At 33.7% G+C, this 16,054-nt stretch overlaps 1 protein-coding gene across 3 annotated transcripts in view; it reads right to left on the bottom strand.

Moving 5' to 3' along the window:
- The window catches only part of RB195_026129 (uncharacterized protein), a gene marked incomplete at both ends in the record, with an annotated part of 34,831 nt that overhangs the window by 5,410 nt on the left and 13,367 nt on the right, over positions 1–16,054 (bottom strand). For 2 of the 3 annotated variants that reach the window (XM_064214545.1, XM_064214543.1), the window contains 4 exons: positions 345–432; positions 666–749; positions 866–964; positions 1,032–1,175. In XM_064214545.1, coding sequence (XP_064070424.1) covers positions 345–432; positions 666–749; positions 866–964; positions 1,032–1,175 — 415 coding nt within the window. Of the gene's footprint in view, positions 1–344; positions 433–665; positions 750–865; positions 965–1,031; positions 1,176–3,040; positions 3,503–16,054 lie in introns of those variants that run through there. The other variant, XM_064214546.1, reaches the window with a different exon arrangement.

Here is a 16,054-nt window from a genome sequence, read left to right as displayed (position 1 = left end):
GAATTGGAATTGGAAGTGAAACTAAAGCTTGCTGATGTTATATCTTGCTGTAAAAATAGGCCAAGTCATCTGTTTAATTCCATCAATACTTGCGAACATTTTCAGTACAACAAAAAAAAATTCGATGCGATTTGTAAGATTTGTTTTCGTTGGAGAGATGCCAACTGTGCTAGCGCCGGTCTGCGTGATGTTTTCCAGATCTCCTTCGAACAACAGATGTCATTGAATGATGAAGCTCAGCCATATCCTACTGGGACGTGAAGAAAAAGAAGAAGCGCAGATAATTTATGCTACGAAAAAAAAAACGAGGACGACGACGACGACGACGGCGATAAACGATGAACCTTGTTGATTTGTGGCCTCCACTGCTTCCCTTAGTGAGGCTCTTGGACAGAATTCCTGGACGAAGAAGAACGCAGAGTCGTCACCTGCCTATAATAAGTAACATCATCATCAACCATATATAACCATGTTATATCCGATTGAAATATGACAAGAATAAGGAATGAAATAAGACCGTGGAATTTTCGCGGAAATTTTAGACTAATCCCGGAATAAAAAAAAGTCAACCCAATCAATCTCTAACGGTTGCGAAACTAAATGTCTACACAAAAAACATTCTCCTGAGAAATGAAAAAGGAGAATCCATAATCAACGTCAATTACCTGGTACATGCCCTCATATGTGTCAATTATTTGTGGATGTGGAGATAAGAAGAAAGAATAGTTGTACTCTCGCACAAAATCGACCTAAACATAAAATAAATCGATATATTATATATCGATACAAGGACATACAATAGCACCAATTAATTGACTAAATTAATTAAGTGTTTAATTTTGCTTCTAACGACAAAATCACTAACCTGCTTTATTTGAGGTCGCGGAAAAAATTTAATGGCAATTTTTTGTTTCGATTGTTTATGTTCGGCCAATTTTATGTAACCAAATCGGCCTGTTCCAAGCTGTATTGAAAAATACAAGTTTTAAAAAGAACTCGATTACTGGTAATTAGTAGTTTAAGTAATTAACCTGTTTATAAACATGATAAACATCTTCAAGATTGACTTTTTTGATCGGTTCCATACTGACAGATCCTCGTTTCACGAATACACTGCTTCGACGTGGATTTACCACATCTGAGCTTGACGTTTCAGCCATTCGTGACAAGACATTCTGGAATTATGTAGATTGTGGATTGTTCATTTTATTTTTTTCTATTTACACGTGCATAGCTTTAAGCTCATCAAAATTCATAGAGTCAAGCATGACGAGGAAAAAAAACCTAGACGAGTGGTACTTTTTTCCGTCATGCATTTTTTAAAATTAATTTTTTTTTCATTGAAGCAAAATTACTGCATATTGAATGTGAATTTTTAAATTCTATTACTACAATGTTTTTTTTTTGATTGTTTTAACAACATCACTCTGAACCGATGGAACAGATTCAAGTTTTTCCGAAGATAAAATTGAATTTATATTTATATTTACAATTATTTATTATATTATTTAATTCATATTTACATTGACTTCCTTGAGATAATTTTTCTCCTCCTTTTTTTTCTTCCAGAGACTCCCCTTCTTTATAAATGAATATTAGGGAGAAATTTATGGTTTTATTGAGAATATACTCGCATAGAAAATCTACCGTGAAATCAAGGCAAAACCAATCATTCGATATTCTCTTCAAATTTTACGTTTTGTTGATTACTGTATTGTTGAGCTGGATAGCCTTTGATCCGCGTAAACATTTTTTCCATGGATATCTTCGATCAACAAAAAAGCTTGTATAAATAATGCGATAATCGTTCGATAGTCATTAAATTTGCATTGGAATTTCATAAAATGATATCTCGAAATGAACATTTCACGTTTAAAATCTGCATTCATATGCTTCCGAGTAGTTAGGTTAATTCCAGAAAAAGAATCCATAATCCAGGAGTAAAATATTTCTATGAAAATCAATAACACAATGTTTTATCTGATGTGATTACATAGGAGAAGATCGAACATGCATGCTGTCGGGAAAGATATTCTGTTAAATCCGCAATTCTCAAGTAGAGTGCAAATAGACGACATAACTACGTTCGATCCAGGTACCTTCATATAGACTAATTTGTTCAGTACAAAGGATTCTGGATAAGATAATTTGAGGTAAATAACTATTTTACTACACAAAAAAACTCTTTGTGGTCGATCTCATCACGTATTTATTGGCTCATTTAATCGTACTAAATGGTCGCACGTATGTACCATGTTAAATCCTTGCTAGAATATCCTGGATTTCTAGCCCAAAAACGTGGATCGAACATATCAAGGCGAAATTTTGTACTGTGAGAGATGGAAGTGCCTCACTGAGTCTCTTCAAGTTAAAGAAACGAATATTTTAGAAATCTTTGCTTTAAATTCCACAATCACAATAAATTATATTGAAGAATCCTAGATCTATCGTAATATGAAAATCTCTGAAGAACCAAAAACTCAGAAGGAGTTAGTAGGTCTCAAAATCGTGCTGTACAACTCAGTAAAAATCCTGACTATCAAGGAAAAAGAAAACCCCTGTTATGAAAACATATTGAAACAGTAATATTATCTAATAGGAATAAGGAATAAAGCGATAGTACGATAAGGATAAATAAGAAAACCTTTAAAAACTCAATTTCAATTTAAACTTAAATCTTTTGCAATTTAAAACGAGTGAAAAGTTAAGTTAAGAGTATACTTTCATGTCAAATGTTGATGTTAGCTTTGTTTACTTTGCTTCACATCCATAAAAAAAAAAGAATCCGGCATTTAAGTTTTGTGTATAGATCAACATTCAGCGAAAAAAGCTCTAGAGCCTCTGGACAATCGTTCATCAGTTGAAAGCGCACATGTGATCGAGGATTGATCTGGAAGCATCATAAATTCCTTCCAGTAGATTAGAGATTCATGGAATAGATGCACAGATAATGCTCACCAACTGTTTTTACGACAAACCATGATAACTGCATGAAAGGAGAATAGATGGAAGAATACGATATCACTATCGAATAACTCACATCTTCCTTCATAACTCTGTGAAATGAGGTAGATGACGGAGAAGCAGACGTGGACTCCTCATTCGTACTCGATGAATGTTTTTCACCGACTCGATTCACGTTTTTCGACGTTTTCACAGGAACCGCTAAACTTTTCGATGGTGGTGAGGCACTGCTATCAAGGGACGTTTTCGGTAACGGTATCCCGACATTAGTGCTTCTTGCGGGAATCGGTGAGCGAAGTCGTCGTTGAGGTGATGAGGAGGATAATCGTGTCGACGCGTCCATACTACCTCGTGGACGATTTGCGTTGACACCTTCGGATTTTCTATGATTCGACGCTGTAGAATGTGAGAACATCTCGAATACGGCATTCTTCGTATCCGGCAGATCATCGTCATCGTCGTCATCTGCCGGATCGACCGATGGCAGTGTGGGTCGACGTGCGGAAATCCGCGTCCATACACGACCGAGTCGCTCCATTCATTCGTCGCTGCTGCCGCCGCCGCCGCCGGCACCGAGCAGCCGCCGCCTCGACACACGAAAAACACGATGAGGCCGCGCCTCATCGTAGCAAACAGGCGTCATGATGATATGCCCCCTTGGATAACCCACTCATCCAGACAGACTGACATACGGTACTGTTAACATTTCGTCAACGATCAACTCCTCTACGCCGAATCCTGAAGAATCACCGCAATTATTGTAAATTTAGGCGGAAAATCATTGCTTAACATCGTCCACTCACTACTAAACACAATACCCATGGGAATGTCAAAGTTTTTGCCGGCCAAACACTCCTGAATTCTTACTAAGGAATCAAAATACGGTGAGGTTTCCCGTCGCGAAAAGAACACTCTGTCTTCTCTTTATGTTAAGTGTTTCGGACAAGGATAGGAAAATCTAATCAACATACTCTAAGAAAGAAAAGTTCTGCTTGATTTGTTTACCTATACGAATGTACCAAAAACCACTGGGAAGTGCAAGTATTTCTCCGCGGATCTCTTCCGAATCCACTAATAAACGCCAATGTTCCCCTCCTGAATGAAAAACTACTAACAAATTGCAGTGGCACAATTGCTGAAATAAATTCAAGAATGATTGAAAGCATCAGGTTGGTTTTCCAAGCTGAATTCACATTTACAAATATTTTCCTAAAACATTTTAAAATTTTTTTCGAAATTTAACGAATTAATTTAATAGTGTGGATATTAGAAATAGCTCATCACCCATTAGTAAATATCCTTTTTATTTTTAGTGCATATAAGTATTTAATATTTATATTTCAGTGGCTCGAAGAGTTCTAAAACTCCTCGAATTTCTCTCATATTTTTAGTGAAAAAAAAGAAGAGATTCTTTAAAAAAAATACAGGCGTTATTTCCGGAAAATTATATCATTTCTGGAAGTGATAAAGGGTAGGATTGAACAGAATGATCTATTTTTTAACATACAAAACATAAAAGAATAAAATAAATAAAGAATAAGAGAACTTCATTGAAAGCCTAGAGAGCCGATTCTACTATATTCATAAGTTGATAAAATTTCCGTTGTGTTGAGTGGTTGCAAAAAATTATTTAATTGTTTAAGAATAATAATGTAATAATTATCTCTAGTCCTTTTTCAACACGTCAAAATCGTCGAAAATATTTTTTGTGGCATGAAAGCCAAACTATTAATTGTAAACATAATTAGAAAGATTATGTTTATTCATATTTTTTGTTCGTTGATATATTCCAAAAATAACTTAGTTGCAGGCAAAAATAGTTGTAAAACGAGGTCCCTCCACTCAAACCAGAATAGGTTCTATTTTGATCATAATTAGTGGAAAATACATGAGTGAAGATGAAATTTTACTCAATGAGGACTCATTTTTACGGAAGTGTTCTGTAGATCAAAAAGGCATAGTTCTTAACAAAACCGTATTTTTTTTAGAATGTGGGCTTAAAGTGAGTGTCAGCGAACGGGTAAAAATAAGATAATGGAATTTTGGATCGCTAAATTTTTGTGAGGAAATTATTATATATAAAATATTATAAAGAATATGCTTAGCGATGCCCGTGAATCACTTTGATTAATGCTTGAAGGTCTGCAAAATATGTTCATATGAGAAAAAATGTCTAGCTGTAATAGATCAATCGTGTTTATTTTCAGTATTCTGTTGTCTAAAAATATCACTGACGTAAGCACGAGTGTAGCACGTAAATGCGAAATGATCGGGGAGTTGAGATCGTGCTCGGATATGATCCTGGAGCAAAATCCATTATGTGATTATGTGGTGAAGGTTAAAGAAAAATATGAGATCACATGGCTGACAGCTAAATTTAATGATTAACTGTGGCAGTGAATAAATGAATGTGGTAGAGTTCTTATTTTAGAATATCTTTTCTTTCAAGTATCATATGAGATTCTCTGCAATAAAATTCGCATCTGGAATGACTATTATCCAGAATATTGCGAGAAATCGGAGAGAAAAACAGGTAGTTCATAAGTGAATCTCATTTCTCTTCATGTGCTCTACATATATTATCGGAGCAAAATGTTTTCTTTTTCCAAAGTTGGTGTGTTTTTTTTACAGAATATTCATTCATAATTTCTCTTTTCATCTACAAACAAAAAAAAAATCGATTTTGTTAACATAACCTCACTTGTTGCACTTGTTACTGCTATGATATGATTGATATGCTTGTCACGATTAGTAGTTGCATGAAGTCACATTTATTTCATGGACTGAGGAGTGTTTAAAGAAGAAATGTGATCCCAATAGTCTCCTTAAATTATTGATCAACTCTCTAACAGTAAGATCGCACATCCTTTAGCAATTACTCAGAAAAAGGAAAATTCTTTTGTAAAAAAAGAAAAAAAAACCCAGAATACTCTTCTATATGTAGAAGGAATTCTATCAAGCAAAGGTTAGCTGCGCTCATTCGAAAAAATAAATAATTTCATCGTGATAAACGTTTATTTCCTACGCGAAATTTCATCCTAGCCGTTTTTTTTCTAAATATTCTCTAAACACTAAATAAATTCATTGTTTTTTAAAATCAGGATTGCTTATATATTAACTATGGAACAGCTGTTAATGTCACCACATTTCATTGCGGTTGTTTCGGATCAAATAACAAGAGTAAAACTTTGTGAAAACAACATGAATCGAACATTTTGAATGACAGAATAAATTCCATGAGGTTGCTTGCCCTCGTTACTTTTACTGATGAAATTAGATTGTTCCCAGTAACACTGTTAGTGACATATGCAGAAAGGTTTGACGCACATTGCAAACTTTCACTGTAATAAATAATAATATATTGAGAATAATAATAAAATACAAAACTTTACTACCTAAGAATGTCTAAATACACCTGAGAGCAAGTGGTTTCAAGCAATTTTCGTGAGTCAGGAAAGATGAAAATAAAAAAGAAATCAAAGTTCTACACAGAGAAGAACAAAACATTGTCCCTACCAATAAAATTCCTTTTCCCAGGATGATGTGATTCCAGAACTATTACAAGGAGCCAAATTTCAACAATTATCAGAAAATCCAAGAACTTGAAAGGTGAAATCTTAAGCAAGAAACAAAATTTAGCCGGAAAAACTTTTGTCGAACCTTAATTGCGAATATTCCTAGAACATTCTAGGATTTTTAAATATTGGCACATACTCACTAATATTATTCACGTTACTTTAAGCGAATGAGGAGGAAATTGTTCTTCCGCAGCATCTACTGATTCAATGGAATGTTTCTTCAGTAGTCTACTTTTCCATAAAATTCGGATAGAATGGAATTCTAGCATACAGTAACGAACGAGTTTCTCGGAGATCCTCGAAAAGGGAACTGGCCATGGGACCAAGAAGTTTAAGTATGAAATTTAAGCAGAATTAAAAATCAGCGAATATGTTCAATTTCACGGAAGTATTTGCTATTTTTTCTCATTTCCACTTTGGAACGTATGAACATTTTCTGGAACTTTCGAAGCAAAAATAAAAGATGCTAGTTGTTCGAGCTGAAATTCATTGAATAGCTCTCTGGATCAGTCTAAGAAATTTCTAGAAGAAATTTCTTAGACTGATCCAGAGAGCTATTCCGTGGTCGAATGCTGATGTAAAATAATGAAAGGAATTTTTTCAACGAAAAAAAAAACTGAACAAAATTCTAGTTAGCAAGGCAAATCGTGACGTTTTCTGGTCGTTATAAATTCTACGACTGCGCTTGGCAGATGAAATATGCGGGACGAATTTTTGAGAGCAATGACGTCATGCTTGGTGTATTCGCCGTCTATTCAACCCCAACTTCCCATCAAATTCATCATTTCAGGATTCGCGTGCTCTTAAATTACTCCGCTGTATAAAACACCAAGTTCTAATTAAGAGAACATGCCTTACGCAACTTATTTGATGGAAAAAAGGAACCTTAAAAGTTTGTAGAAATCCTATGAAAATTTTTTTGTCATTTTTCTTCGAACGAAACAATACCATACGAAACACGAAGCGAATATTTTCTACAAGAATCCAGACGCATCTAGTATAGAATAGATTAAATGTAACCAGATGTAGTTAAGATTAGATTCAAAAAAATCATATCCTTAAAACAGCGATAATCCTTGAGATTTATCCTGTAAATCCATACGTTCATTCTCGGAATCTCAAACATTATCGAAATTGCTGTTGAAATACTGTTACGTTTGCAAAAAAACCCTGAAAAATTTCAAAATTTGAATGAAAAATGTTGTGCTGAAAAGGTGTAGTGGCTAAACATTGTCTCTAGAAATAACTCTGGATATACGTTAAATGTAATAACAAATTAAAAATAGTAAAAATAACAGTAGGATTGAGGTGACGTGAGGACAACCCATTGTCTTTGAGATGACGTTAGCCGCTAGCCTACTTTATATTTTTATACACGTACAATATTTGCAATTGTCGTCAAACAAAGTATAGAATTAAAAAAAAACAAAAAAGAAAAACAATGAAATCCTCTCTGCAGTAAATAACCCACTACAAAATTACATTTCTGCTGATTAAGTGAACCCGTGGAAACGTCTCAGATATGTTGATTTTAAAAATAAACGTGTCGAAAAATTACCCACAGAGTTTTTTTCCTGAAATTTAAAGAAGGGATACGCTCGCGAATTATACGTAGAAAGTATTTTACAATTTTCGAATGAGTTCTCTGATTGTCGATCACCTGAGCCTCCACGTGTTTTGCGGAAATGTGGATGATAGATAAGAAGAGAAAGAGAGAAGAAAAAAAGGTTGAGAAAGTAACAAAGTTGAGGGGAATTGAGGTAAAACTAAAAGAAGAGGAGAAAAGGAATTTTCTTCTAGTAAATTGCAAAATTCTTAGATTATTCGTAATAAAAGAATAAAAAGGAAATAAAAATAAAAGAAATTGCGACAATAAAAATGACCGAAATAAAATTTTTTCACTAAAATAAATATCTAGCAACAGAAATTCAATTAGGATCTTTGAATTAGTACCTTTCGCTTATTTTCTATTTTTTTTTAACATCAGTTTTTTTCACCAAAAGTTGATGAGCAGCAAATATTAACGTGGAAAAATCTAGAAAAAAAAATTCAAAAATTAACTATACACTGGATTTTTTGTCATCTTAATTATTGATACAGGATAAGCGGTCAGATAATCCATACATCAATGACAGGGAAGAAAAAAGGAGCCTTTTTGGACATCAACATCCTAATTATTAGAAAACGGAAGTGTTTTGTGTGAGTCACCGGTGTCTCACAGGACAAATTAGATAAATTGGGACTCATTATCAGGTAGTTAGGAAATGCTAGCACAGGTTTTGTGTTTCAGTTCTTCTCACCAAAATAAAATTTTCACGAGGAGTCACTCTAATTATCAAAATTATTTTTACGTACGGATAAAAAAGGACGATGCTAAAAACGACATTTGTGGATTAGATTTGAAAAAAAAACACTACAATGTATAACAAAGATTCTTCACACAATTTCTGTTTGTTGAATCCTGGAATTGGTGCGATTCCGCAACAAGTTTAATGCTTTGTATAAGTGCAAAAAAAAATCTGGATTACGATATAATTTCAGCACAACCGCATGTTGACGATTTGCAACCAGATGCTCGACGATCCGGACAGCTATTATCTGCTCAAAGATTTTTCTCACTGGAAAAAAAACGCCAGTACAGCGACAAATTTAGAGAAATTAACGACATATATACGTACAACTTCAAAAAAAGCACTTGAATCAAATTAAGGGTTAAATTTAGGAGTGAACAAGGAAGAGACTAATACTAAATTTGTTATATAAATAGAAATCTAATTTTTTTTGTGTCTGCAGCTCTGAAAATAAACATAAATGAAAGGATATCGCTTTCAGAAAACTAAACTAATTGGAACTTTGGTGAGCAATTAGATAGATAGTCTACTATTACACTTTATTTCATATTTATACCTTCATTGTTCATTCAAATTATCCAATTTCTGGAAAAGTAATACAAGGCTGAAAGAACACGGATCTAAAAATACTGAAATAGTATGGTAACTGAAGGATTTTCAGATAAAAAAAAACTGTGAATTGTAAGATGAATTCTTTCCTATATTGTAAGCAGGAACAAAAATAAAGTTGATTAGGCTCCAATAAAAAATTTAAAAAAGTGTTCGGCACCGTTTAACGAGCAGAACCGTGCAAGGATACTTGAAAAAAAAGTTTGATAAAACTTGAAATTGAAAATAAATTAACGATGATTAAATCCTGAAGACTTCGAAACAACTCAACAACAACTCAACAACAAAAATTAGTAAATTTCAGGAAGACTGTAGATATGAAGAAGGTGTACCGCAGCATTCCTAAAATATTTGGGAAAATTTTAAATTTTTCTAATTTTATAAACTACTTGTTAAAAGGAACTCTTAGATAATTTCATGTCTCCTCCTATTATCCCATCAAGAACTTGCCAATATTGCCATTTTGCGTAATGTTTGGATTCCTTGCAAAAATTTCATCCTATACATACTTCTAGGATGGATGGAAAGGAAATTTTCTAAGGGATTTTCTGGAAGAGAAGATAGCTAAACTGTTGCTATCACATGAATGTCTCCCAGTGCGAAAGGCGATCTCATCATCGCGGGCAGTTCTCTTTAAAACATTTTAGAAAAAATAGGGGATAAATCCAGGCAAAATACGAAATCCAAAAATTTTACGCAGAGATGCAAAGATGTGGTTAATGGATGCCCGTGTACGAAGTCTGTCGTACACAGAGAATAAATATTTACCCATAATTATTAAATAAAAATAGTAGGAAAACAAAAAATGGGAGTATCAGAGCACTTTCTGCCCTGCAACAATGTTGTCCATCACAGATAAATCTCTTCATCCAGTAAAATTGATGAATATTCAAATATGATTTCATTCTTACATCTGTGAATTGACAAGTAAAGGGCTATGGTGCTGAATTGGAATTCTGCTAGGATTTTTCTGAATCGATTTCTGGAAAAAGGACTTTTCGAAGAGTTTTTTTTACGATGACATAGTAACAACGTTCACCCTCTGTCCAAAGACATTTTTTAGCTAATTTTAATAAAACTAATAAATTTGTAGCACAGATTAGAAGTTTCACAAGATGGATCCGCGGTTTTTTGAAATTTTTGACACATCGCTACGAAAAAGTACGGCACAAATCCAGCTATATCGCTCCTAAGCGATAAAAGAACCCGAGATATGAGGAAGACGAGGAAGTAGCCTGTAAAGGAAGAGGATTCTCGAGAAAAAAAAATTGGATATATATGCAAATTAACAATTCAGTTATAAGTGTACGACCAATTTCTTATTAGCATTACTGGATTGAAGTGGTACATGATTATTTATTAGATACTTTTATTATTAGTGCTTTTACTAGTCGCGTTCAGCAAAGGGAAGCATTCTATAGGACTACTGTAATTTTTGCAAGAAAAAAAAACACGAAAAAAAAAAGATTCTGACTGGTGTCTCTTCACAACCTCACGGTATACCTATAATCTAATGAGGAAAGAAGTCAGTAAGTTAAGAAGTTAATCCAGACCTCTGATATTTTTTCGTTTTCTAAAAAAAATCACCAGAATATATTTATTTACGTATTCATAAATTGACATAACAAACAATAAAAGTTGGGTTTATCTAATTTTTTCGAGGCAATTTTTTTTTGAAATCTGCTCAAAGAGTAAGAAAGCAATAAATTCTGTAAAAATAAAATCGCAATGAATGTCATGCAAAATTACCATTGCTTCCGTTACTTCAGTAACAAATAACAGTAAAGTACTCGAATTTTTAATTAATTGCCGTTGCTTGGAAAAAACAACGAGTTTTTCTCTTTAAATGTGATTAAAGTGTACCTACGATGAACGTGGAATAATTTTAAATTTAATAGTTTATTTTCTATGAGAAAAAGTACAATTTTTTTCGATGCACACTGATGAAAATAATTTAGGCGATGTAGCGATTCCTAAAAGAATACTGGACTACTGTGAGACATATAAAATATTCCAAAACGACCATTCTGATCCTTATGATTAAAGATTACAGTAATATTCGGTTCAATACTCGATTACTGTAATCATTTTTCCTCAGATTCTTCACAGTTCACTCTAATCTACTAGAAATTCAATCAGAAAAAAACACTTTTTTCAATTCCAAAAATTTCACTGGAACATGTGAACGAATATTATATAAGTGAGTACTAAAAATTCCACAAACAACATTTAAAGATCATATCTTATTTTATCTATTTTTTTACTTTTCGATTTATATTTATTATATTTAAGAAAAGTATGTGGAATATCCGTCCCTTCTTTTTCTCCAGATTTTTTTCTACGCAATTTCGTATCTTTTCAATCAGATAATCCGGCTCCATAACAAATATTTGGATATCCAGAATTAGAGGAATCTGGTCCTCAATGTTTAGATATTTTAATGAGATCTATCTTCAACGCAGCATTTTTTGAGTTTCTCGTGTTTTTGATGTTTGCTTTCAAGCTTTTTTTTTTAAAGATTTTCTCGATCTCACTGAGGAACGATCTGGATGAATAGGAGGAGGAGGGAGGGGATGGAGAATATTATTTAATATACGCTCACTAATATGCTTATTTTGAGGTTCACGTCATCGTCGCAGTGTGAAAGTGACGTGAGATTTTCTGGATTTCTAAAGAATGTACTAGTTTGTTTGAGAATGTTTTTCCTTAGGGGAACAATCGAATAAATAAAATTTGGAGATTTGTAGATTCGTCGCATTGTCCATATCTGAGAGTTCCTAGATTTTGGCGTAGAAGAAACTGAACTTTAATAGAGCTCTTGGATTTTTATCGAACTTTATTCCCCGGCAAGCTATCGCATTAATCCGGAGCATCCTTGACTGAAAATGATCCTGATGATGATCTTTGTCATCCTGAGTGCGACTAGAGCTTGGATAAATGACAAAACAAAAACTAGCTTTTTTTCTTATGGTCCTTCCATGCAAACACGATCGAGAGAGTACGCTGGATAAATACATCATTTCAACTGGACTAGATGCTTTAAATTTTTCAGTGAAATCGTAAAAATTACGGTAGCTTGTCTCTGTGAGGCTAAAAATATGGTGATATTCTTGAAGAATTCATTCGACTACGGCTACGGACGCTATGAAGAGACCTCATCGCGTCGTCACGGAGGATCTCACGATCCCGCGGGAATCCGTCCGCTGTCATCAGAATCAGAAATAGCAACAGCATGGACGACCGCATATCAAATGCGTCTAACGTATTTAGTACGTCTCAACGCATTCACTTGCTTATAAGCCTCCTATATATGGAAGAGTTCAAAAATCAGATGGAATTGAAATTTCGCAAAACGGGGCGATTCGTAATCCTCAACATATCTGGAAGAATTTCAATAAATCTTTTTTGAAGCTACATGTATCTCCAATTATTCGCAGCATCCTAAAATAAGCAACCCGATTTAAAACTTTATTGAAATAAAAAATTAGAATTTATATAATACAAATAATAAATTAGGAAATTGGAATTACAAATAATAAATTCATATAATACAATAAATAGCAAATTAGAATTCAGATTTAAACTAGAATTTCCGAGTCAAAAAATAGATTCCTTGAAGGAAATAGTTCAACTGAAATAGTACCAGGGATTCGGAAAACCGTAATATGGTTCGTCCACTAGGAAACTATTGTTTCGTGCTGTTCGTACTATTCGTGCTGCTCGTACTGTACTTACTAGTGCACAAATGATTTAAACTTAAAAAAATTTTCTTTGTGAAAAACCTGCAATCTCCAGCTAATGTTTATTACGTTAAAAAAAAACAAAAAGTAGTTCTTTCCACCGAACCTGATACTTTCAAATTTTGCAGGAGGAAGCTCGATTTTCCTCGCACTGATCTTTAGCCTCACGTTGCGAGATGTGTTTGAGCAAACTTTGCGTGTTTAGTAACCACTAGATCATGTCGGATACTCATAACAGGAGAATTTCGGAGGCGCATAGAATTTCTTGGATAAAGATACATGAATTTATGCAGTTTCCAACGTTTTGCTCACTGTTAAGCAAACAAAATCCAGAAATCCTGGAACAAAGACTAACTAATCAGTGTGAAATTGCTCCATGAACCTAAACAAATAAATGAACCTTGATAAAATTAGAGGAATGAAAAAAGGTGTTGAAATCCGAAGTCCTTAAATAATCCTGGTTCCTCTAGGGATTTTCTTTCCAAACTTTATAGCTCTAGACAAGGATACGGATGAAAAAATTAGACAACTTCAAATCCTGAAAAATAGTCGAGAGGAGGCGAAAAACCTATGCAAATTATATTTATATGATTGGTTTCATCTTACTTGTATATTTTTTTAAAATCAATTTTCCACGGTATCATAGGAAAATAGCAGTTTCCTAGTATAAATATATTGATTAATTGAAGAACGGAGTTCTAAAGGCTCGTATATTTTGGATGATATTTTTTTTTCCGAAATATCACCCAAAAAATTACGATGGTACGAATTGGTCCTGTACAAATTTGAATGATTTTAATGTTAAGTCTTCCATTTGTGTTAGTTACGTGTTTTTTCTGGATTGATTCCTTAGGTGCTTCAAACTCCGTGGATTTCCAGGCACTTAAACTTTTCAAAAGCACTTTGGAATTTTGCTTCAAAAATCCTGAAAACCTCATAAAAACATCGAGTCACGTGTGGTCCTCAAGTAAACACATGGGAGGATAAAAAAGCAGCAACACCGAGTTAAAATAAGTTTTTCAAACCCGTCTCTCCAAAAATTTTTATTTTTCGTGTTTTTTTTCTAATTTTACATGAGAATTCTGATAAATTAAATTAAAGTACAGTTATTCATTCATTAAAATTTTATCCATACGCTTTCGTTACTCGTTTAAGAGGGATTTGCAATTGGAACCCACATATTGTTTCCTAAGCAGTAACCTGTTCAAAAACGACTGGCTTCCAGACCTTATTTCTGCCTACTTCGTTAAGAAGGAAAAGGAACGAAATCAAATCACAATGTGATTTTCCACCAGACTTTTTTTTTCCTGCTAAGATACTGGATATTTATGCTCGGATGAAACGAGGCATAGCGAATGTGAAAATGTGGTAAGCTATGGTTGATCAAGCGAAGGATGACGTACATCATGAAGATACAGGATCCAGGAATCAGGATACGGTATGAAAAAGAGTGCCAAATAAAGAAAGGATAAGATCAGCTAAAAATTGTTCCGCTAATTAATAATTGTTTGTTTGTGAACTGTTAAAAATTCGAAAAAAAAATTCTATTTTAGACCGATGCAGTCCGGTTATGATGAGTTGCGTGTTGGAGACTACTGACTTTCGTCACGTCATACACCCACACAGTTGCAAATTTTCCCTCATGGATTTGCAACGCTTTGAGGATAACGTCAAAAATTCCTCAATTGTTTACAAGTTTCGACTCCACCCCACGCATAGTTCTATTTTTAGCGCACTTCGTATAGTTGCAGGCTGGAGATTTGCAATAATGAACAATAACAACAATAAATGCAAGGAAATAAACATTTTCTGGATTCAGATTTCACAAATCCAGGCGAATCCATCAGCCATTTACAATACAACTATCATTGACAAAAGAGAAGAATTATCAATGTTCACAAATCCAAACAGGTACTACAGTATACGGTAGAAATCCTTTTAGACTTTAAGGGTAAACCATGGAATCTCATTATAACACTCCCATTGAGTGTTCTAGCACGCTTAGGAAAAGGTCAAGGATTTTTACAGTATAGAAAATTTCCAACTGATGATGTATTCCATGTTATTTATGCGTATCTATGACCAACAATTCCAAACCATTATGATCCAGAATAGTTCAATGAGAAACGTTTCGATCTTTAAACGACGAGAAGATGGATACGCACAAATAATTTGTGATGTTATGGATTTCTTAACTTGGAACATGGAATCGGAATCCTATAGTATCCTGAATGGTGGAAGATGAGAAATTTTGCACTAGTCCCTTATCGAACATGTATACATAGAAAAATTAATCCCCTAAAATTTAAAGTGGAGTTTTTACTATTTTTTAGATTTTTTAAATTAACAAATGTTTCAGCTCCCAAAAAGGTAGAACTGAACTCTTTGGAAGCAACAAGTAGAAAATGAATATTACTCGTGGTAATATCAAGGATATTTCAATCAAAAGATCCATCAAAAGATCCAGGATTGATGAAGGGCATAGCGCCCGCAGCTGGAATAATCATCATTAGTTGGATAATAGGTTGAATGAAATTGTGAATAATTTTTTTAGGACAATTGAAAAATATCCACAAATTACGAGTGGTACATAAGAGCGAAACGTAATCACGTGTATAAACGGTATTGAAAAGAATTTTACCTTCAATATATCCACTTAATATTAAATTAAATTTAATAAATTTAATGCTTCACATTTCTTTTACAACGGAACAAATCCAGAAACATTTGTTTGCGCACGATGAAGCGGAGAAAAAGTGCTTTAGAGTGAACATTCTACATTGTTCTAATATTAGAGCAAAAGGTAATGAAG

Source organism: Necator americanus, chromosome X (assembly GCF_031761385.1).
Source record: "Necator americanus strain Aroian chromosome X, whole genome shotgun sequence".
Classification (NCBI taxonomy): Eukaryota; Metazoa; Nematoda; class Chromadorea; order Rhabditida; family Ancylostomatidae; genus Necator; species Necator americanus.
The sequence above is the reverse complement of the archived record's forward strand: the minus strand, read 5'-3'. Positions and strand labels throughout refer to the sequence as shown.